A 22,914-nucleotide genomic window follows, 5' to 3' on the forward strand; every position below is an offset into this window, starting at 1 on the left:
AGTGCCGCAGGGTTCGGTGCTTGGATCCATGCTCTTCAACATATTTATAAACAACCTGGAAATTGGTACAACGAGCGAGGTGATTAAATTTGTAGAAGATACAAAGTTATTCAGAGTAGTGAGGACGCAGAAGGATTGTGAAGACCTGCAATGTGATATAAACACGCTCTAGAAATGGGCTGCGACATGGCAAATGAGGTTTAACGTGGATAAGTGTAAGGTGATGCATGTCGGTAAGAAAAAATCTTATACACGAATACAAGATGTCCGGTGCAGTACTTGGAGAGACCCCCAGGAAAGAGACTTCGGAGTACTGTTTGACAAGTCGATGAAGCCGTCTGCCCAATGTGCGGCGGCGGTGAAATGGGTGAAGAGAATGCTAGAAATGATTAAGAAGGGGATCACGAACATGTCGGAGAAGGTTATCATGCTGCTGTACCGCGCCATGGTACACCCCCACCTGGGATACTGCATCTAGCACTGGTCGCCGTACATGAAGAAGGACATGGTACTACTCGAGAGGGTCCAGAAAAGAGCGACTAAAATGGTTAAGGGTCTGGAGAAGTTGCCGTACAGTGAGAGATTAAAGAAACTGGGCCTCTTCTCCCTTGAAAAGAGGAAACTGAGAGGGGACATGATCTAAACATTCAAGATAATGAAGGGAATAGACTTAGTAGATAAAGACAGGTTGTTCACCCTCTCCAAGGGTACTCTCTAAAGTTAAAAGGGGATAGATTCTGTACAAACGTAAGGAGGTTTTTCTTCATCTAGAGCAGGGGTGTCCAACCTGCGGCCCGAGGGCCGCATGCAGCCCAGTGAAGTATTTTGTGCGGCTCCGGTCAAGGGCGATGCAGTGTTTTCCTCTGCTGCCCCTGGGTATTTACCGTCTTGCCGGCTCCCTCCTCTGTTTTGCTGCAGCGTTTGCACATTTGTGCGGTCCCAGAAACATTTTTTTGGGCAAATGTGGCCCAGGGAAGCCTAAAGGTTGGACACCCCTGATCTAGAGAGTGGTAGAAAACTGGAACGCTCTTCCGGAGGCTGTTATAGGGGAAAACACCTTCCAGGGATTCAAGACAAATTTACAAGTTCCTGCTGAACCAGAACGTACGCAGTTAAGACTAGACTTAGGGCACTGGTCTGTGACCAAAAGAGCAGCCGCATGAGTATGATGGACCACTGGTCTGACCCAGCAGCAGCAGTTCTTATGTTCTTAGGTGTGCTTTAGAGAGTTGCGAGGGGACAGAAATCCCACCCATCCCTGCAAAAATCCATTACGTTCCCGCCCATCCCTGTGAGGAATCCCTCTGTCCCTCCCCCCCATACCTGTCCCCATAAAAAGCTGCAATTACTGTATTTTTCACTCCATAAGATGCACTTTTTCCCCCAAAAAAAGAATAGCGTCAGTTCTCACGGGACGAAAAGCTATTCAGAAAGCAGCACAGAACCAGGCAGGCCGCAAAATGTTCATGCCTGCCTTCTGTACCGCTCTGCAGCTGAAGGAAGACATCAGGAGACAGTGGTTTATGGAGGGAAGGGCAGGAGCATGGAAAGCTCCTACTGATAAAGCGCAGCGGCCGCAAAAAGCTTGCACCTGCCTTCACTGCTCTGCAGCTGAAGGAAGACATCAGGAGGTAGCGGTACACGGAGGGAAGGGCTGGAGCACAGAAATCTCCTGCCGATAAAGCACAATTAAAAAAAGGTACCTGGGGGGTGATGGAAGACACTGCCAGAGATACTGTGCCGCGGTGGTGGAAGAGACTGCCAGTGATACTGTGCCGGGTGGAGGGGGGGGTGTAAGAGACTGCCAATGATATTGTGGGCCAGCAGCACACCAGTTATTTTTCAAAAGCTTATGTTGGCTTGTTCCAGCTACAAGTCACTGACACGTGGCAGCATTGGATCTCCTAAAGCACAGGGCCCCAGTGGTCTCTCCAATACTTTTTACTTTGTAATAAAAAAGTTGTTTTAAGAGGCTATACTTTTTTACTTGAGCATTTTTGTGATGAGTTTCTACTGTTACTTTACTATTGCAGCCTAATCCCTGGTAAATAGACCTCTTTTTTCATACAGAAAAGAACGTGCCAAGTATAATGGGGAGCATTTCCTGAATTTTAAAGGGTGAGAAACTTTGGCAAAAAGGGGCCTTTGTATCCCTTAGATGGGTTTTTCCGACTCTCTAAGGTCACTTTGCCATGGCTGGAAAATGACTGTTTTTTCATATTCTGATTTAGTGGCTCCTGGACCGTGAAGCACAGGACTTATAGGAGCTGCAGCTGGTTAGAAGTCAGAAGGCTCTTGGCTTAGAAGTCCTGGGTGAGAGGTTCTTGGAAGGTCTCTAGAGCTGGCCTCAGGCTATAGCACTGCAGCTTTCCCCAGTCCCATAGCAGCAGAGCCTCTTCACTCCTCCTCCTTGGAAGGGATTTCTCAAAGATATCCCATGCCTTGCTTCTTTTTTTGGCAGCCTCCTCCTTCATCATGTGCCCAGAGGTATAGGTTCAATCAGATGCAAGCTGGCAGTGCCCCACTGTTCTGTTGCCATGTCTGGGTGGCCAGTCCATTACAGGACTGGCCTCTCCCACATCCAAATGGTCTTGTTCTTGGCGTTTCGGACATGGATGAAATTTTGGTCGAAAATGTGGTATAAAGATAGACATCCTGGCGGTCTGGGTGCCCCAATGCCTGCCTGCCTACCTGCCAGCCACTAGGCCTGCCTGCCCTGTCCCGGCCTACCACTAGACCACCAGAGGGGGGACAGGGCAGGGTGGTGGGACAGGGTACACCATTTGGTTCAGAATTTTTTTTTTCTTGCCTGGGAGTCCCGTTGACCTTGTGTGTGTGTGTGTGGGAAATCCCCCTAGGAGACCCGTAGAGCGGGGAGAGATCCCCGTTCCCGTGCAGACCTCTCCTCCAGAAATGTCCTTGAGCATCAATAAACATCCCTACTCGTCTCCGTAGGTGAGAGGTAGATGCCTTAAACGTAGGCCTGTAAAATGCTGGCCTACATTTAAAGCATTTGTCAGGAAACTAGCTGCGATTCTCCAAAGGATGCTGATGCACGATTTGCATGCGACCAGCAGCCACCAAAATCAGCGTCTTATAGAGAATCGGGCCCTTCATGCATGAGATTATTTAATTTCTGCTTTAAGTACTCTCAATCATGTTAAGTCCTACAGCAGTTACAGATTTTAGTACAAAAATAATATGGTGTATATTTACCTTTGTTAATCTGTAAATTGGTTTGTTAGCAAGAACTTTTATTTCCCTACTGATTGTCATGAGAAGCAGATAGGTAGAGTTTAAAGGTTAGATACCGTTTTAATTTTCTTTTCAAATTCATCTGTAGATCTCTGACTTTACTTTGGTGAATCCCAATGAATATTTTAACAGGCTCTAACAGTAGTGCTACAATTAAAGTACTGTAATACTAACTACACTAATGAAAATTGTGAGAGTCATGTAAATCAGTATTGTTTAATATAGTGGAAATATCTTTCACCTAAGTTAATATTTACTGTATTGTAACAAAATGCTTTTAAGTATTATCTTCTTTTCAGGTTGATAATAATGTTACTAGACACTTGAATAATGTCTTAAAGCGAGAAGACTGGGATATGTTAATCATTCATTACTTGGGATTGGACCATATTGGTCATCTGACTGGACCAAATAGCCCTTTAATAGGGCCTAAGCTTTCAGAGATGGATCACATCCTCAAAAAGATTCATACGTCTCTCTTCTCAAAGGTAAAAGCTTACTTCTTGATATTAGGTTGAATGGTTCTGAGATTTAGCAATTAAGTCTCAACATGGGGAGACAGACAACCAGATGATTTCAGATAATCAAAGATAGCAAGACAAAAAGCACAAGGGCCTCCAGAGCTGATGTGAAAGGACAATCTTTATTCAAAGACCCAACATGGGCAAATGCCTTCTTCAGGAGTCTATAATATAAATATATATACATAAAAGTATGTCTGATATAAATAACAATACAAGGTAAGAAATATTTAAATAAAACTATACATGCAGATACATTACTGTAAAATTGTGAGACAAGAATAGAGGAACCTGATTACTTATAAGAGAACATAGGGCTCATATTCAAAATAGAAAAACATCCAAAAAGTAGCATAAAGGGGAGGATGGCCGTTTTTCTTGCCAAAATATACAAAGTCTAGCTGATTTTTTTCAGACAAAAATTAAATTAATAAGATCAAACATTGTCAGTGAAGTTACTAATTCCCCTGGTGCTAAGTGCTCCAACAACAACAATAAGGAAGAAATTATGAATAACTCCCTAATTGCCAAATGTTCCAATTTCTTGTTACCCTCATTAAAGGAAATCGAAAATACGCTTCACTCTATTAACATAAAGGCTTCTAAAGCTGAGCCTCTTCCTCCTTTTCTTTTAAAAGGATACTTCTCTGTATTCGGGTCCTATGTTCTTCAAATGATTCACAAAAGTCTTTCTACCGCAACCTTACCAGCTGACTGGAAGCACTCAATCCTCCACCCTATTACTAAAGAAATTTAAGAGCGGTTTAAAGTGTTTTTTCTCTTTAAGGATGCATATAATTGCTAATGAGTTATCTACCTACTTTAACAAATTCAACTGTTTTTTATTCCCATGCCATTAATTTCTTAATCATTTTTTGATTTTATTTCCCTTCTCCTATTGTATTTTCCTTTTATATATTCTTTCTATAAAAATTGAATTCCGCCCCTTTTTCCTATTGTTTTAAAGATTTGAGTTTGTCTGTTTAGTCCTGGTTTATCCAATAATTTAATACCGTGTTTCCCCGATGGTAAGACACTGTCTTATTTTTTTTGGAAGGCCAAAATATGCTCTAGGGCTTATTTTCGGGGGGATGCCTTATTTACCCTTTCATGTCCCCTCTGTATCTCTATCCTTATTCAGTAGGTCCTGCTTACCCTTTCTCTTCTTTGTGTCACTATCTCCATTTTCAGCTTTCCCCCCCTTTTCCTTTGTTACTGCACCCTGTAGCTAGAATCTTTCCACCCTCCCTCCACTCCGGCCCAGCCCAGTATGAAATATTTCCTTTTGTTTCCCTCCCCTCTCTCTTTCTCTCTCTCTTCTGCTCCCTCACCCACGAGTCCTGCATCTGGCCCTCTCCCTTCTACCTGCACCTGGCAACACCCCCCTGCTCCGCGGCTCTCTTCAGCAACTTGTCAGTAGTGGTGATCAAGACAAGCTACCGACATCGAGGCCTTCCCTCTACGTGTCCCGCCTTTGTGGAAAAAGGAAGTTGAAACAAGCGGGACTCGCAGAGGGTAGGCCCCGACGTCAGAAGCTTGTGTCGATCGCTGCTGCTGAGTTGCCGAAGAGAGCCGCGGAGCAGGGGATGTGGCCGGAAGCAGGTAGAAGGGAGATAGGAAGGCTGTAGATCTCCGGAGCATGACACCGACCCCGGCCAGGATGATTTCTTTTTCAGGCGTGCATCTTACAAGTCCGGCGTCGCGGCGGGAAATAGCCATGCTGAGCAGTGAGCTCAGCACTACACAGATGAAAGCCTTGCTTGCTGATTGGTCCGGCGGCACGGCCGCCGGACCAATCAGCAAGCAAGGCTTTCATCTGTGTACGTGCTGAGCTCACTGCTCAGCATGGCTATTTCCCGCCGCGACGCCAGACTTGTAAGTTGCATGCCTGCGTGACACACTACCGGAGCCACGGCAAAGGTGGAAAAGAGCCGCATGCGGCTCTGGAGCCGCGGGTTGCCGACCCCCACGGTAGACGGAGGGACCACACGGAGTCACCCACCGTACCACCCGATTCGGGTAAGCGCAGGTATCGGTGGGTGGCTTATTTGCGGGGGGGGGGCCTTATTTTACAATTTTTTCTAAAAAGGGGGGGCTGTCTTATTTGATGGCCCTGCCTTATCATCGGGGAAACACGGTATATATATGTTTTACATTACAGACATGTCTGTCTTCCTGTAATTTTTAAATTTTGTTCAACGCTTTGTACTGCTGGATAAGCGTTTAATCAAATACCTTGAATAAACAATAAACATTACTATTTTTGAAATCCATTTTGTACCAAGTAAACTTTTACAGAAAGCAAATTTGACCACAGCATATTACAATCATATACATCCATACTTAACAATGTTAAGAAGATTACAAAAGAAACTATTATGGTAAAACTAGTGTTTAAGCCCGTTACATTAACGGGTGCTAGAGAACATGTCTGTCTGTCTTGTTTTTTTTTAATTTGTCTCTCTCTACTTGGATGCTGTCTGTCTGTCATTCTTTCTGTCTGTCTCTCCCTGGCCCCCTGTCTGTCTGTCTGTCTTTATTTCTAATTCTATCCTCTTCCCTCAATCCTGCATGTGCCCTTTTTTCTTTCTCCTCCCCACTTCCTTCCAACATCTGCTCCCCTTGTCCCTCAGACTTCCATTCAGTGGCTGTCCCTCCTCTCCCCCACACTTCCATTCAGTGTCTGTCTCCCTCTCTCTACCCCTTCTATCTACTGTTCACCCTCTGTCTTGCCCCTTCCATTCACAGCCCTCTCTTCTCTTTCCATCCAGTGTCCGCCCTCTCTCTCTCTGTTCCATATGGCATCTCCTCCTTCCTTTCCCCTTGGTCTGGCATACATTCCTCCTTCCCTCCATGCCCTGCCATCTCTTCTTCCCTCCAAGCCATTCTCTCCCCCTCTGCTCCCTTTCCTCCTTGAACTTCATCGGACAGCAGCAGCATTCACAATTCATCGCTGTTGCCGGCTTCAGGTCTTCCTCTCTGTTGGGTTGTCTTCCTGAAAACAGAAAGTAGGCAGGACCCGCCAGAGAGGAAGGCCTGAAGCTGGCAACAGCAGCGAATTGTAAACGCTGCTGCTGCCCGAAGAAGCCAGGCCTTGAAAAACCCGAGGCAGACCGCTTCTCTCCCCTCCAAGCCCAACCCCTGCTGTCTCGGCTCCCTTACCATTTCCGATCCCCGCCTGCATCACGGAAGCGTGAAGACTGAGCACCGGCAATCGGGATGGCGAGGACATGGCTCAGGAGACTGTGAAGGTGTTGGCATGCGGCGGCGCTCCACGAAGCCCTCCTCCCAGCCGCCGCCACCAGCACCAATCAGGGCGGCGAGGACGCGGGCAGGGAGAGAGCTTGCCTGCGCTTCCTCCACCCCAAAGATATGAATGAAATAGTACATACCAGTCTATGTGACAGCTTCAGATGTTATTATGAGTCATATTAGAGCAGCAAGCAGGTTCCTGGAGTAACCTAGTGGTTGGTGCAGTGGCCCATAGAGATGAGGAACCAGGCCCACAGGCCTTCCCCCGATGTCAGTTGGCTGCCCCGGAACCTTCACACAATGTGTGGTGGCGGCGAAAAGGGCAAACAGAATGCTCGGAATGATAAAGAAGGAGATCACAAACAGATCAGAGAGGGTTATCATGCCGCTGTACCGGGCCATGGTGTGGCCTTACCTGGAATACTGCGTCCAGCACTGGTCGCCGTACATGAAGAAGGACACGGTACTACTTGAAAGGGTCCAGAGAAGAGCGACTAAGATGGTTAAGGGGCTGGAGGAGTTGCCGTACAGCGAAAGATTAGAGAAACTGGGCCTCTTCTCCCTCGAACAGAGGAGATTGAGAGGGGACATGATTGAAACATTCAAGGTACTGAAGGAGATAGACTTAGTAGATAAGGACAGGTTGTTCACCCTCTCCAAGGTAGAGGAGAGCGAGAGGGCACTCTCTAAAGTTGAAAGGGGATAGATTCCATACGAACATAAGGAAGTTCTTCTTCACCCAGAGAGTGGTAGAAAACTGGAACGCTCTTCTGGAGTCTGTCATAGGGGAAAACACCCTCCAGGAATTCAAGGCAAAGTTAGACAAGTTCCTACTGAACCAGAACATACGCAAGTAGGGCTAGTCTCAGTTAGGGTGCTGGTCTTTGACCAGAGGGCCGCCGCGTGAGCGGACTGATGCGCACGATGGACCACAGGTCTGACCCAGCAGCGGCAATTCTTATGTTCTTCTCTTCGACATCGGAATTGATGTCAGAGGAAGGCTTGTGGACTGGCTGCTTGCAGTTGCTGTACGTGCCTGGCCCGTCCCTGTTGCAGGCGGGTGGGGCGGGGGAATGGAGCATGTTGGGTTGCAGGGTTGGCTTTGGGAGTGGGGCAGGGAGAAATCGGCGGTGGCTTCAGCAGGGGGATGGGGCAGGCAGGGAGAGATCCCAGGAAGTGGCCAGCCCGTATACCCCCAACAGGCAACCTATGTACCGCAAGTTGAGAAACACTGATCTAGTCTATCCAGAGATGGTAAGAGTCTTAACTACCACTTCATCCAGGTTAACCCATACCATGTTTTAATTTAGTGCAAGTTAAATTGCTAAACACATACTACAATATTACAAGCCAATATCTTATGCAATGAGAGAGCACTGAAAAAAAAATATTTTTTTAACCCTCAGAGCTAATTTGATAGAAACACACATTTATAATTTCTAAGCACCTAAAAACAAAAGCCATATTTAGAAAGAATTTGAGAATGTACTTAAGTCAGCAGTAGACTACTTCAGTTTCAGTTGTGGTTATACCTCAGATTTGACTGTATTACGAGAGGATGTGATTTGTTTGTGGCTCTCCACTTGATGGCAAAGAAGAGTCTATCTAATAGTAGGAAATGTTCTGCACTTCAGTATCGCTTGGTTCATAGGTTACTGCTGTCTTTGTCATCCTATTTTTGTAATAATTTGTTTCTGATTTTGTACCATTTCTGAATTTCAATAAACATTATTAAAAAAAATACTTGGAGCTTATGAGTGTAAGTAAAGTGTATTATATTATGCACTAAAATTATGCACATACTTTTTTCTGTCATTATCTGTGTAGGTTGAAGCCACTTAGTGAAAATGCATTAAAACCTAAATGCAGATTTAGAATGTTTTCAATTAAAAAAGGCCTCTGAAAGAACCCAGAAAGACCAATATAAAGATAACAAAATCAAAAAGAATTGGCCAAAACTTTTAACTACCAGTGAGAATAAATGCAAATTGAAAATGTTACTGTATTGAAAGATAGACTGCAAAAGGAGGTACTGGAAAAAGACTTATAAAAACATAAGATAGATCAAATTCATTATTTAGTCTGGCTGAAGTTATATTGAGTTTGAAAATAAGATCGTGTTCATTTCCATGTAATTATTATGTCAACTAGTCTTTAAGCCCATTACATTAACAGGTGCTAGAATAGATGTGTCTGTCTGTCTATGTTTCTTTATCTCTCTCTCCTTGGCCGCTGTCTGTATCCTTCTGTCTGCCCCCAGCACCCAACTCACCCCCAAATGTCTCTCCATGGCCCTCTTCTGTCTTCCCACCCCCAGAGCAAAGCTGTCTGTCCCCAGCATACCTCCCCCCAAAGCAGCCCCCTTTCCTTATCTCTCCATGGCCCCTTCTGTCTCCCCCAGCACACCCCTCCCCCCAAAGCAGCCCCCTTTCCCTCTTCCTGTCTTTCCATGGCCCCTTCTGTCTTCCCCCCAGAGCAAAGTTGTTTGCCCCAAGCACACCCCTCCCCCCAAAGCAGCCCCCTTTCCCTCTCCCGCTGACTCTCTCTCTGGCCCCCTTTCTCTGTCTGTCTTTCTGTCTCTCTCCCTGCCCCTGTGTCTTTCTTTCTTTCTGTCTCCCTCCCTCCCGCTGTCTGTCTGTCATTTTTCCCCATTTCCCTGTGCAGCAGCATTTCCATCCCACTTCCCTATGCAGCAGCAACATAATTTCCCTCCTATTCCCCCCCTTTCCTGTGCAGAAGCAGTAGCAGCATTTTCCCCCACCCCCCTTTCCCTTCTCTTCCCTGCTCCATTCGGCCCCTCCCCCTTCTTTTACTGCCGTTGTCCTGCTCGATCTGGCCTGCTCCTGACCCTCCCACCGCCGACAAACCTCGGGGCTCCAGCCGCGTAGGCAGTACTTTAAACACGGTGCTTCGCGGCCTTCTACTGCCAATTTCCTCTGCCGCGTCTGTCTCCGATGATGTCATCAGAGATGCGGCAGAGGAAATCGGCAGTAGAAGGGCGCAAAGCAGCGTGTTTATAGTGCTGCCTACGCCGCTGGAGCCGGGAGGTTTGTGGAGGGTCAACGGCCGGAGCGGGGCTGCTGTCCACCACTCGGTTGCTGCCACTGGTGCTGCCTAAGCCGCTGGAACCAGGAGGTTTGGAGAGAGCACAGTCGCGCGCACGCGCCTTCAGCCCCTGCAAGCGCCGTGAGGTGTCAATTAGAATGTTGCCACAGAAGCACACCTCATGGCGCCAGGTCTCACGAATTTTTGATAGCGCATGTGCGCTCTAGCGTTTTATTATTGATGTCACCCCCTTGCCCAAAGGTTGAATCACTTTAAAGACTAAAAACTTCATATCTGAAAAGGAATGATTGAATACAACATAATGTTCTACCAAAGAAGCGCCTCATTTCTTATTACATCTGTGTCTTGACTTTCCTTTTAGGTTTTTCCAAGAGAGCAAGAGCACATGATAATATAGATTGCCTTAGTGGTATTGCAATCAGAGGAATGGCTCAAGCGATAAATCTTGTTGGTGACGGTGAAAGCTAGAAGGCTTCTAGATTGCTTAGGAAGAGGTATAGCTAAGAGGAAAAACGAGGTATTGATGCCCCTGTATAAGATTCTGGTCCTATTAAAAACTTGTTCAACAAATCTCTGGAGATGGGAGTGGTTCCCGGGGATTGGAGGAGAGCGGATGTGGTCCCTATTCACAAAAATTGTCACAGGGATGAAGCGGGAAACTACAGGCCGGTGAGCCTCACTTCGGTTGTTAGAAAAATAGTGGAAGTGTTGCTGAAAGAAAGAATAGTGTACTTCCTTGAATCTAATGCTTTACAGGATCCGAGGCAACATGGCTTTGCAAAAGGTAAATCGTGCCAAACGAACCTGATTGAATTTTTTGATTGGATCGAAGATATATGCTAGATGTAATTTACTTAGATTTCAGCAAAGCCTTTGATACGGTTCCTCATAGGAGGCTGTTGAACAAACTTGAAGGGCTGAAGTTAGGACCCAAAGTGGTGAACTGGGTTAGAAACTGGCTGTCGGACAGACACCAGAGGGTGATGGTTAATGGCAGTCGCTCGGAGGAAGGAAAGGTGAGTAGCGGAGGCCCTCAGGATTCGGTGCTGGGGCTGATCCTGTTCAATATATTTGTGAGTGACATTGCTGAAGGGTTAGAAGGAAAAGTGTGCCTTTTTGCAGATGATGCCAAGATTTGTAACAGAGTAGACACCGAAGAGGGAGTAGAAAATTTGAAAAAGGATCTGCAAAAGTTAGAGGAATGGTCTAATGCCTGGCAACTAAAATTCAATCCAAAGAAATGCAGAGTAATGCATTTGAGAATTAATAATTAGAAAGAACCGTATATGCTGGGAGGTGAGAAGCTGAAATGTACAGACAGGGAGTGGGACCTTGGAGAGATAGTGATAGAAGATCTAAAGGCGAAAAAACAGTGTGACAAGGTGGTGGCTGCTGCCAGAAGGATGCTGGGCTGTATAAAGAGAGGTGTAGCCAGTAGAAGGAAGAAGATGTTGATGCCCATGTACAGGTCATTGATGAGGCCCCAGTTGGAATATTGTGTTCAGTTTTGGAGACCGTATCTGGCGAAGGACGTAAGAAGACTTGAAGCGGTCCAGAGGAGGGCAACGAAGATGATAGGAGGCTTGCGCCAGAAGACATATGAGGAGAGACTGGAAACCCTGAATATATATACTCTAGAGGAAAGGAGGGACAGGGAAGATATGATTCAGACGTTCAAATACTTGAAGGGTATTAACGTAGAACAAAATCTTTTCCAGAGAAAGGAAAATGGTAAAACCAGAGGACATAATTTGAGGTTGAGGGGTAGTAGATTCAAGAGCAATGTTAAGAAATTCTACTTTACGGAGAGGGTGGTAGATGCCTGGAAAGTGCTCCCGAGAGAGGTGGTGGAGAGGAAAACGGTGACTGAGTTCAAAGAAGTGTGGGATGAACACAGAGAATCTAGAATCAGAAAATAATATTAAATATTGAACTAAGGCCAGTACTGGGCAGACTTACACGGTCTGTGTCTTATATGGCCATTTGTGGGAGGATGGGCTGGAGAGGGCTTCAATGGCTGGGAGGGTGTAGATGGGCTGGAGTAGGTTTTGACTGAGATTTCGGCAGTTGGAACCCAAGCATGGTACCGGGCAGAGCTTTGGATTCTTGCCCAGAAATAGCTAAGAAGAAAAAATTAAAAGAATTTAAATTGAATCAGGTTCAGCAGACTGGATGGACCATTCGGGTCTTTATCTGCCGTTATCTATTATGTTACTATGTGAGACCTCATTTAGAATATTGTGTACAATTCTGGAGACCGCATCTTCAAAAAGATATAAAAAGGATGGAGTCTGTCCAGAGGAAGGATACTAAAATGGTGTGTGGTCTTCGTAATAAGGTGTATGGGAACAGACTTAAAGATCTCAATATGTATACTTTGGAGGAAAGGTGGGAAAGGGGTGATAAGATTGAGACGTTTAAATATTTATGTGGCATAAATGCACATGAGTCAAGTCTTTCAATTGAAAGGAAGCTCTGGAATGAGAGAGCATAGGATGTAGTTAAGAGGTGATAGGCACCAGAGTAATCTAAGGATATACTTTTTTACAGAAGGGGTGGTAGATGCGTGGAACAGTCTCCCAGAAGTGGTGGAGACAGACTGTGTCTGAATTCAAGAGGGCCTGGGATAGGCACATGGGATCTCAGAGAGAGAAAGAGATAATGGTTACTGCGGATGGGCAGACTAAATGGGCCATTTGGCCTTTATCTGCCATCATGTTTCTGTTTCTATATGAAATGACTGACAAGTGACAATCCATGCTTTGAAGAAGAGTCCCATTAAGTGACCATTAATTATTCGTACTGCGTTCCTGATTTTAAAGATACAAAGGTCGATATTCAAAAGGGTTTAATGCGGCAAGAGAAATTCCTACTTGATTAAACCCCACTGAGATGGGGGGGGAGAAGTCTCCACAGGAAATGAAGTTTGTGACAGTAAACAGTGCATTATTTTGTACCATATCCATGACTTAGCTTACAAAAACATTTCAACTATATACATACTGTATGCCAGGTCCTACAACATACTAGATTCACACAAGACACTAATATAGCTTAGACTCTTCAATAAATAATGGCATAGGCATTTAGAATAATCAAATGTTAGCAACTTCTCTGATAAAAGAGTCCTATAACTATTTTATTTTTTTTAAGTTAAATAAATTTTTATTGAGTATTTTGAAAAATACAAGGAGCAATTCAAATACATAAGAATAATTATAACTATTATTTTTTTACAATGAAATTCTTGTGTCTAAGGTGTATTGAAATATATACACTCCAATGCAGTTAGTTAAAAATGGGTGAAAGAGCTCATTAGTATACTGGATATGTGACTACTTGGCTCCGAAAATGTGTTGAAAAAGCCATGGATTTTTGTGTTCTGTATATTACAGGAAAGTGACAATGTGCTTCCCAGTTTACTTGTTTTGTGTGGCGACCATGGCATGACCGAAGCAGGGGGTCATGGAGGCTCCTCTGATGAAGAAGTGCATACACCATTGATTTTTGTCAGTACAGTATTTGACAAGAAAGAAGGTAAAAGATTTAAGCAGTTAATAAAAAAAAATCTTTCTAATGCTTTCTAAATTTTGTGTATTCATACATAGCAAACTAATGTGTGACACAGGAACTGAGGACTAACTGTATAAATGTAGTTATTACTTAACTAGTGTTTAATAGTAATGTTTGGTCCTTCAGATGCAGTTCCCTTGATAATTGTTTCTATCTGCAAAGAGTTTTGCTATGGTTATTAGTGGAGAAACTGTGAGTAAGAAACAGTGGTTCAGTTATGTTTATCAGAATTGTCTTTCCTTAAGGCCTGCCAGACTGGTCTAGACAAATCCATTATGTCTCTCCTACCAGCAGTTAGAGACAGAGCTTAAACCGTTTGGCTCATGTACACAGTTCGTGCAGATAGAAAGTCAAGCACTACTCTTATCAAAGTTGAGCATATTTGCCCTTGTTCTCGTACAAGCAATGCCTTCCTCTAAAAACAGATTCTAACTGAGCAAATATTTTTTAACACAAAAGCAACTGTTCTTAACCCTCATTACTTATGTGCCACCATAATCTAGGCTGAGCTCTCTTAGATCTCTACTTTCCAATACTTCTGGACCACATGATCCTTTAGTATGTTATTCTAGCTTGGTATGGCAGGACTTAAGGAAAAACTAATCATTAGACACAGTTGAATCTTTTCAAGTCTACCAGACCAGTCCAGATAGATGGGGTATACCAAACCTTTGAACTGTGGTTTCTGGTGCAGCTTCCTCGTTACTCCTAAGCACAGTAGCAGTTTTGATTCTGACTGATGTGATCAGCATTCTCTTTCGCCAAGTAGGATTGAGTCAGTTCGCCTGGACAGAATAGCTGTTTCAGAGAGGCCAGAACTTTGTGTAAACTTACAAGCATACATGACCCTTCCTGTACACAGCAGTCTCTTCAGCTCATAATTTTTTTCCTTATCTGAATGGACACAGAACAAAGTTCTTGAGACAAATTCCTCATGACTCTGACAGGAAAGAAAAACATCTGTATAGAGGTTGTCTGACTCTCTACTCTGATTGGACTCCCTTTTCCTTGAATGTCTTACCTCCTGCATGCGTATTGACCCTTGAGAATGTCTTACCTCCTATATGCATATTGACCCTTGAGGTTGACCCATTCAGGAGTGAAGTGTAGGGCTAGCTTCACAATGGTCTAGCACAGTGTTTCTCAACCTGCGGTACGTGTACCCTAGGGGGTACACGGGCCTCCTGTTGGGGGTATGCAGAAACTGAACTCTGAGGACTTTCTTAAGAGATCAGCCCTTGAAGCCTAGTGCCTAACTCTCAGTAAACCTGGTTCTAAGAGGGAGGTTGTAGAAGGTCTGCATTAAAGATAGTTTTCACAGCAACTTGTCCACTCACCCCTAGGCTCAAATTACTCTTATACTACTTCTAAATTACCCTTCACTTTTCTCCAGCGGATCTTAACAAGGACAATTTGCACAACCTGAAACACCTAACCCCCAAGCCCTCTCCCCAGATCTGGAAACTCACTCTTTTCCCCACACCTGAAGAGGTACTAAGAGGATCTGCTCTGCTGAGAAAATAAAAAATACTTGGGTTTTGGTGGGTTATATTTTTATAGTTCTCTTTTTAGCTCAGCAAAATCAGTCAGGCAGTAGTGTAGCCTTTAGAGTCTGTTAGAGAAGGAGGGAAGAGGACATTCTCCTTCTGAGAGGAGAAAAGTAGAAGACATATCTTTGGGTAAGTATACATTATTTTGCTCTGAACTTTGATAGCTTTGGGAAGAAAAGCTCAATTGTAGGTTCCCTTCTAAAGACAGTTTAAATCTTAAAAGAACAAACTTTTAATAAAATCCTAAGGCTCTCTATACTAGTCTAATGTATTCCTATTAGCTTAAAAAGGTTAATTAATTAATTAAATAACAAGATGCAGACAGTAGTCCAACAGCAAGAGGGTTGCTATCCAGTCTTTTGCATTGAGTGTCACATGTATGATTTTCTCCCAGTTGGCATGAAGTTATATGTGTGCTCGCTGCAAAGAGCTCCTAGCTCTCAGAGAACGAGTGTGTTCCCTTGAGGCTAGAGTAGCAGACTTGGAGGAGCTGAGGGAGACAGAGAAGTATATAGAGGAGACCTACAGGGATGTTGTAGAGAAGTCCCACCTCCAGTTTGGTAGTCCCTGTGCTGCCTTGGAGGAGAGAGATCTCCTAGAAGGAGAGCATCACCCTGGTGAAGTAGGAAATAATCCTGTAGCTAGGACCCGCCCACCAGGGGATGCAATATCCTCTCACACTGAGGATGTGTCTCCAGGGGGCTTCTGCCCAGGAGGGAAAAGTTAGGACAGCGGTTGTAGTTGGTGATTTGATTATTAGGCATGTAGATAGCTTGGTGGCTGGTGGGCGTAAGGATCGCCTGGTCACTTGCATGCCTGGTGCAAAGGTGGTGGACCTCACTATTCCCAGATAGTGCTGGGAAGGAGCCAGCAGTCCTGGTACATGTAGGTACCATGACATAGGAAAATGTGGGAGGGAGGTTCTGAAAGCCAAATTTAGGCTCTTAGGTAGACAGCTGAAATCCAGATCCTCCAGGGTTGCATTTTCAGAAATGCTTCCAGTCCAACGCGCAGGACCCAAGAGGCAACCTTCTGGGAAAGGGGGAGCATGTTCCGAAAGGACAGACTCTACCTTAACCAGGATGGAACCAGGCTGCTGGTGCTAACGTTTAAAAAGGAGATAGAGCAGCTTTTAAACTGAGATGTGGGGGAAAGTCGACAGTCACCCAGGAGTGGATGGTTCGGTGTGAGGTATCCTTGGAGGATATTTAGGGAGTTCTTTTTACGTATCTAAAGAAGGGCTTGAGATTTTTGGCCTCTTGCGCTATTTTCTCCTCAAAGTCCTTTTTGGCATCCCTCACCGCCTTGTGACATTTCTTCTCATCATCTTTGTGTTTGTTCCAAGCTTCGGTTGTTTTCGTGCATTTCCATTTTTTAAAGGAGTCCTTCTTTTCTTTTATGGCTTCCTTCACCTCTCTAGTAAGCAATGCCGGTTCTCTTTTGCCTTTAGATTTCCTTTCTTTGGAAATCTGCGGAATATAGAGATTTTGTGCTTCTGTGATAGTATTTTTCAGTAGGGACCATGCCTGATCTACCGTTTTAACTGTGTCCATCTTTTTCTTGAGCTGTTGTTTCACCATGGCTCTCATGCTATCGTATCTTCCCTTTTTAAAGTTTAAGGTCGTGGTTAAGGTTTTGGTACATTTCCCTTTCCAGATGTCAAGTTTAAAGTTGATCATGTTGTGATCGCTCGTCCCCAGCGGGACCGTAACTTCTACTTCTTTTATCGGTCCCGTAATGCCATTTAGGACCAAGTCCAAGGTGGCGTTTCCTCTCGTCGGTTCTCCCACCATTTGTTCCAGGAAGCAGTCCCCTAGTGCTTCCAGGAACTTGGCCTCCTTGCCGCAGTTCGAGGTTCCTAGGTTCCAGTCTATCCCCGGGAAATTGAAGTCTCCCATTATTATTACATTACCTTTCTTACATTCTTGTTTAATTTCCTTTATTATTTCTGAGTCTGTCTTCTCCGTCTGTCCTGGGGCTCGATAGTAAAGGCCAATTTTTGTGTCTGCACCATTGTGTCTAAGAATCTTGATCCAGAGGGACTCCAGCTTCTCTGTCCTTTCCGTCGTAGCCTCTCTAACAATTTCTACTCCATCCTGAACATATAGGGCAGGGGTCTCAAAGTCCCTCTTTGAGGGCTGCAATCCAGTCGGGTTTTTAGGATTTCCCCAATGAATATGCATGACATCTATGTGCAAGCACTGCTTTCAATGTATATTCATTGGGGAAATCCTGAAAACCCGACTGGATTGCGGCCCTCAAGGAGGGACTTTGAGATCCCTGATATAGGGCAATATCTCCTCCTTTCTGCCCTACTCTATCTCTTCTGTATAGTTTGTATCTCTGTAGTACTGTGTCCCATTTGTTTTCATCATTCCACCATGTTTCTGTTATGCTAATGATTTCCAGTTCATCGTGTCTTGCTATTGTCTCTAATTCTCCCATTTTGTTTCTCAGACTTCTAGCATTCGTATACATACGTTTGAGTTCCCTTTGTGTTACCTTCTTGAACTTTCTAAGCTTAGCAGTCTCTACTGTTTCTTTCACGGTATCCTTTTCTGCTCCTGCATTGTCTCCCTTATTTGCTTTGTGGTCATCCCCTCCCGTGTCTGAGTAGTTGTCCGTAGTTCCTTCTTCAGGGCATCCTGTCATCTGGGCCATCGACTGGTGGTTGACTGTCAGCTTTCCCCTGTCCTTTAGTTTAAAGCCTTCTCGAAGGCCCTCATCATGGGTCATTAGAGTGGGCAGACTTGATGGGCTATGGCCCTTTTCTGCCATCATCTTCTATGTTTCTATGCCAATACTCTTGCTCCTTCCTTGTTGAGGTGTAGTCCGTCCTTTCTGTAGTACTTGCTTTTTCCCCAGAACGCCGTCCAGTTGCGCATGAAGTCAAAGTCTTCCTCTTCGCACCATCGTCTCATCCAGGCATTGATCGCTTGCAATTCCCCTTGTCTCTTTCTATCCGCTCTTGGTACTGGGAGGATCTCGGAGAAAGCCACCTTCACCTACCTGATCTTCAGTTTTCTTCCGAGTGAGCGGAGCTGGCCCTTGATCTCTTCCCTGTCATACTTCCGTACGCTCACATCGTTGGTTCCCACGTGGATAAGCACAGCAGTGTCCTCTCCCCCTGCGCTGTCTATGATCCTGGAGATCCTGTTGGCCACATCCTTCTCTCTTGCTCCAGGCAGGCAGGTGATGATTCTATCCTCTCTCCCTCCTGCGGTGTGGCTGTACACATGATGTATAATGGAGTCTCCTACGATGATGCCCATCTTCTTTATTTGAAGGTTCCTTGGGGTCGTAAATCCATGTCCATGGTGTAGGGCCAATCTTCTTCCTCCTACGATACGCTTGAAGTTGATTTCGGCTCTTTGTGTGGGGGTACGTCTTCATGCGTTCTCTCTCTTTCTCCTGGTGTGCGGTCGTCCCCTATCTCAGCTTCAGTCTCTTCTGAATTTGTAGGGGTATCTTCTCTCCTCTCGTCCAGGCCATCTTCCTGGTTTGCTCGGGTACAGTTCTCCAGCCCTAGGATCTCCACATGTTGCTGGTGAGCTTCCTCGATTAATCTTTCTATTCCTTGACCTCTTCATTTGCACTGAACTCCACTAGAAATTTCTCCTGTTCGCGAATTCTATCTTCAAAGGTGAGGAGTTCTTTTAGTTCCATCACTGTCTCCTCTAGTAGCCGGACTTGCCGTTTCAAGCTATCCAGCTCCATGCACCGACTGCAAATGTATGCCCGAATCCCCGAAGGGAGGTAGTCATACATATTGCAGCCGGTACAGAAGATTGGAAAGCTCATCTTCTGACTTCCTTGGGCTTCCATTTCTTGCTTCCCTTCTGAGTTGTCTGAGTGATTTGTTGTGAATCTTCTGTCTCTGTCAACTGGATGATTTCTGACTTCCAGTCTGCTGTCTTCCTGTTTGTTGTGAGTCTGATGGTGGTGCTGTGTTGGTACCTGCGAGTGCTTGTTTCCCCCTCTAGGTGTGTAGTATGTGAGAATGTGTGACCTGCTGTGTAGCTAGCTAAAACTAGGACTCATAGTTTTTGTTCTAAGTCGCTCTGCTGGGCGACCGAGTTTCCCGGCTCTTTCTTAAGGCTCCTTTGCAAAGGCAAGCTTGTGTGTGTGTGTTTTCTTCTGTGCTTGCTGCTTGCTACTTCCCTATTAGCTGCTTGCTGCTTGCTACTTCCCTATTAGTAGTTTGACCAGTGTTGACTAATGTTGTCGTGTTCTGTGTTGGTTAGTGCTGGTGTCCGCTGTGTCCTCCTTCTGCTCTCCTTTAGTGGCGCGTGGTTGTGTGTTCTCTGTACCCTCTGTGTATGCCTGGTTGTGTGTTGTACCTGCTTTGTCCTCTGCGCCTGCTGTGGTCTCCTTCTGCGTTTGGATGACCTTATGGCCAGTATGCAGGACCGTAAGCCTAAGGTGCTTCCTGGCTCTAGACCTCATCCAACTACAGTTCTTATGGCCGCCGGCAGACTTTTTCCTGTTCTCTCCCAAGGGAAACCGGACTGGGCCAGCAAGGTGCGGACTATGGTGCGCCGGTTACTTAATCTAGCGGCCATAGAGCTGGTCCCAAGGGAAGACTTGGACTCCGAGATATACTTGCTTTACTTCATTGTGTGAAAGAAAGACTCTGAAGATTTTAGCCCGATTCTGGACCTGAAAGCAGTAAATGCATTCCTGCAAGTTCCGCGTTTCCGGATGGAAACGGTGCATTCTGTAATGGCAGTAGTGGCGCCTGGGGAGTTTTTGGCTTCCTTGGATCTCACAGAAGCTTATCTCCATATCCCGATATTTCTGGATCATTGGAGGTTCCTGAGCTTTCATATTCTCGGGAGGCATTTCCAGTTTGCAGCACTACCTTTCGGTTTGGCGTCGGCGCCCAGATTATTCACCAAAGTCATGGTGGTGGTGGTTTCTCATCTGCCATCACTGGGTGTACTCGTACATCCGTACCTTGACGACAGGCTGATCAGAGCTCCCTTGTGGCGCAGGGCCGCTTGGTGGTTTGCCAAGTAGTGTCTTTGCTGGAAAGCCTTGGATAGGTGATCAATCTGAAGAAGAGTCATCTTGAGCCGACGCAGGACTTGGAGTACCTGGGAGTCCAGTTCCACACAGAGATGAACCGGATATTTCTTCTGGAATCCAGAAAACTCAAACTCAGGAATTAGATTCAGGACATGTTAGCGGTCCCAGTATCTGCGGGTGTTGGGTCTCATGGTGGCGACCATAGATGTGACTCCGTGGGCGAGAGCTCGCCTATGTCCTCTTCAGTTATCACTTCTGACACGGTGGAATCCCCAGAGAGATGTGCTGGGGGGTGAAGCTGCCTTGGTTGGCTGTGGTGTGCAGCAATATGCTATTGCGATTGAACCCGGTCACTCTGAACAAAGGGCTTCCTCTGCGTGTCTTGGACTGGGTGACCCTGACTACGGACGCGAGTCTTTCCGGCTGGGGAGCAGATTGCATGTCTGTACTAGTCCAGGGCTGCTGGATGGCGAGGGAGAGCAAATGGTCAATCATTTGACTGGAGCTGCGAGCGATCCGGTTAGCTCTGCTAAGATTTCAAGGGAGACTCTACCAGAAGGCCGTCCGTGTTCTTGGACTATGCGACTGCTGTTGACTATGTCACCCGTCAAGGGGGCACAAGGAGTCCCCTGCTGGGCTTGGATGTTCAGATGCTCTTTGCTTGGGCGGAGCTTCATCTGTTGGCTTTGTCCGCGGTTCATGTGGCCGGTGTAGACAATGTTCAGGCAGACTTTCTCAGTCGTCAGGCTCTGGAGCAGGGAGAATAGTCCCTGTTCGGGCTAGCATTCGAGGTCATAGTGCGCCGCTGGGGTTGTCCCAACTTTGATCTGATGGCGTCTTCAAAGAACAGGAAGGCAGACAGGTTTTTCAGCCACCGACAGGAGGTTGGCAGCGAAGGACTCGACGCTCTGGTTCATCCTTGGCCCAAAGGGGGACTTCTGTATGTCTTTCCCCCATGGCCTATGATAGGGTGCATGCTGTGCCAGATTTCCTCTCACAAGGGTCTGGTGATCCTTGTGGCTCCAGACTGGCCCAGAAGTCCTTAATACACAGACCTTGTGAGGTTGAGCTCGGAGAGGGGTCTGCATCTTCCTTGCCATCGGAGGTGGCCCACGCAGTGCCCGATTGCATTTCATGTTCTGGACCGCTTTGGTCTTTCGGCCTGGTGCTTGAGCAAGCGGCCTTGAGGGTCAGGGGTTATTCCTCTGCAGTTATCGCCACTAGTGCTGCCCGATTCAGGAAAAAAAAATTTGATTCGATTCAGCCTACTGAATTGGTTTTTCGATTCAATTCGATTTTCCTGCCCAATTGGGTGTTGTTGTCTTTTTTTCAAACATCCTGGTGGGTTTATTTTATAGCCTCTTCACCCCCTTTGCCTTCTCCTAACCACACTGGTGCTGTGGTGTAAACAAAATAAACAAACAAAAAAGACTTTTCCTCTCTCTCTTAAATCCTAGCTCACGTTTGCGGTCTAACACCAGCTCTGGCAGGATACACGTTTCTAATCTGACATATTGTAATCACAAAATGGAAAATAAAATTAGTTTTTCTACCTTTTGTTGTCTGGTCATTATGCAAATCTTGTTTGTCCCAGGTTCTGGTTGTCATTTGATAACTTGCTTGCCAGGGTCTCCTTCTTTTTTCTTTCTCCGTTCTAACCATCCATCTGCCATCTCTGTCCTCCCCTTCCGTTTCCCTTTCTTCCCCCGGAGGTCTGGCATCTTTATTTTTTTTTTGTCTCCATCCACAGATCCACCTTTTCTTAACTACCCTTTCATCCAGCATCTCTCCCTCCTTCCCCACCACCCCAGGGTCCACCATCTCTCCCTTTATTTTCCCAACTACCCTCCTATCCAGTATCTCTATCCCCCCCTCCACACCATCCCTTGTGTCCAACTTCGCTCCCTTTCTGTTCCTTCCCTCCCTAAATCCCATTGTCCATCATCTCTCTTCCTCTCCTCTATTTTTAGACCCATTATTTCTTCCTCCCCCCCCAAAATCCGGCATATGCACGTCTCTTTGAACCCCCCCTTCCCTCCCTCCGTGTACTTCTACACCAGGGCCCCCCTCCCCTAAAGGTCTATCCCCTCTGAAGGTCTTCCCCTCTCCCCTGAAGGTCTGTACCCTCATCCCTGAAGGCCTATCCTCCCCCTTGAAGGCCTGCCTGTCCCCCCTGAAGGCCTATGCCACCATCCCTGGCGTGTCCCCCCATTAAAGGTCTCCACCCCCCCTTAAAGGCCTGTTTCCCCCTTGAAGACCTGCACCCCCCAAGGCCTGTCCCACCCCCTGAAGGACTGCCCCCCCCGAAGGACTGCGCACTCCCCCCCCAGGAAGGCCTCCGTGTTCTCCCCTGGCCTTCCCGCACCGTTTACCTTATAGCTTCAGCCTGCAGCGAAGATCGCAATTACAGCGTCTTTGCAAAGTGCTTTAAGCTGTTTCATCTGCTGCGGTTCCGCCCCTCCTCTGACATCAGAAGCAGGATCATGGCGGAGGAAACAGCTTAAAGCACTTTGCAAAGATGCTGTAACCGCGATCTTCGCTGCAGGCTGAAGCTATAAGATAAACGGTGCAGAGAGGCCAGGGGGAACACGGAGGCCTTCCTGGGGGGGATGTGCAGTCCTTCGGGGAGGCCAGGGGGGAAGCCGACAGCAGCACTTCCCGACTGACCC

At 46.1% G+C, this 22,914-nt stretch overlaps 1 protein-coding gene across 3 annotated transcripts in view; it reads left to right on the forward strand.

The window, feature by feature from the left end:
• Positions 1–22,914, forward strand: part of PIGG (phosphatidylinositol glycan anchor biosynthesis class G) — a 327,814-nt gene that overhangs the window by 70,032 nt on the left and 234,868 nt on the right. For 2 of the 3 annotated variants that reach the window (XM_033916782.1, XM_033916800.1), the window contains exons 4-5: positions 3,555–3,743; positions 13,490–13,631. In XM_033916782.1, the coding sequence (XP_033772673.1) occupies positions 3,555–3,743; positions 13,490–13,631 (331 nt within the window). The remainder of the gene's footprint in view (positions 1–3,554; positions 3,744–13,489; positions 13,632–22,914) is intronic. The other variant, XM_033916790.1, reaches the window with a different exon arrangement.

Source organism: Geotrypetes seraphini, chromosome 1 (assembly GCF_902459505.1).
Source record: "Geotrypetes seraphini chromosome 1, aGeoSer1.1, whole genome shotgun sequence".
Lineage (NCBI taxonomy): Eukaryota > Metazoa > Chordata > Amphibia > Gymnophiona > Dermophiidae > Geotrypetes > Geotrypetes seraphini.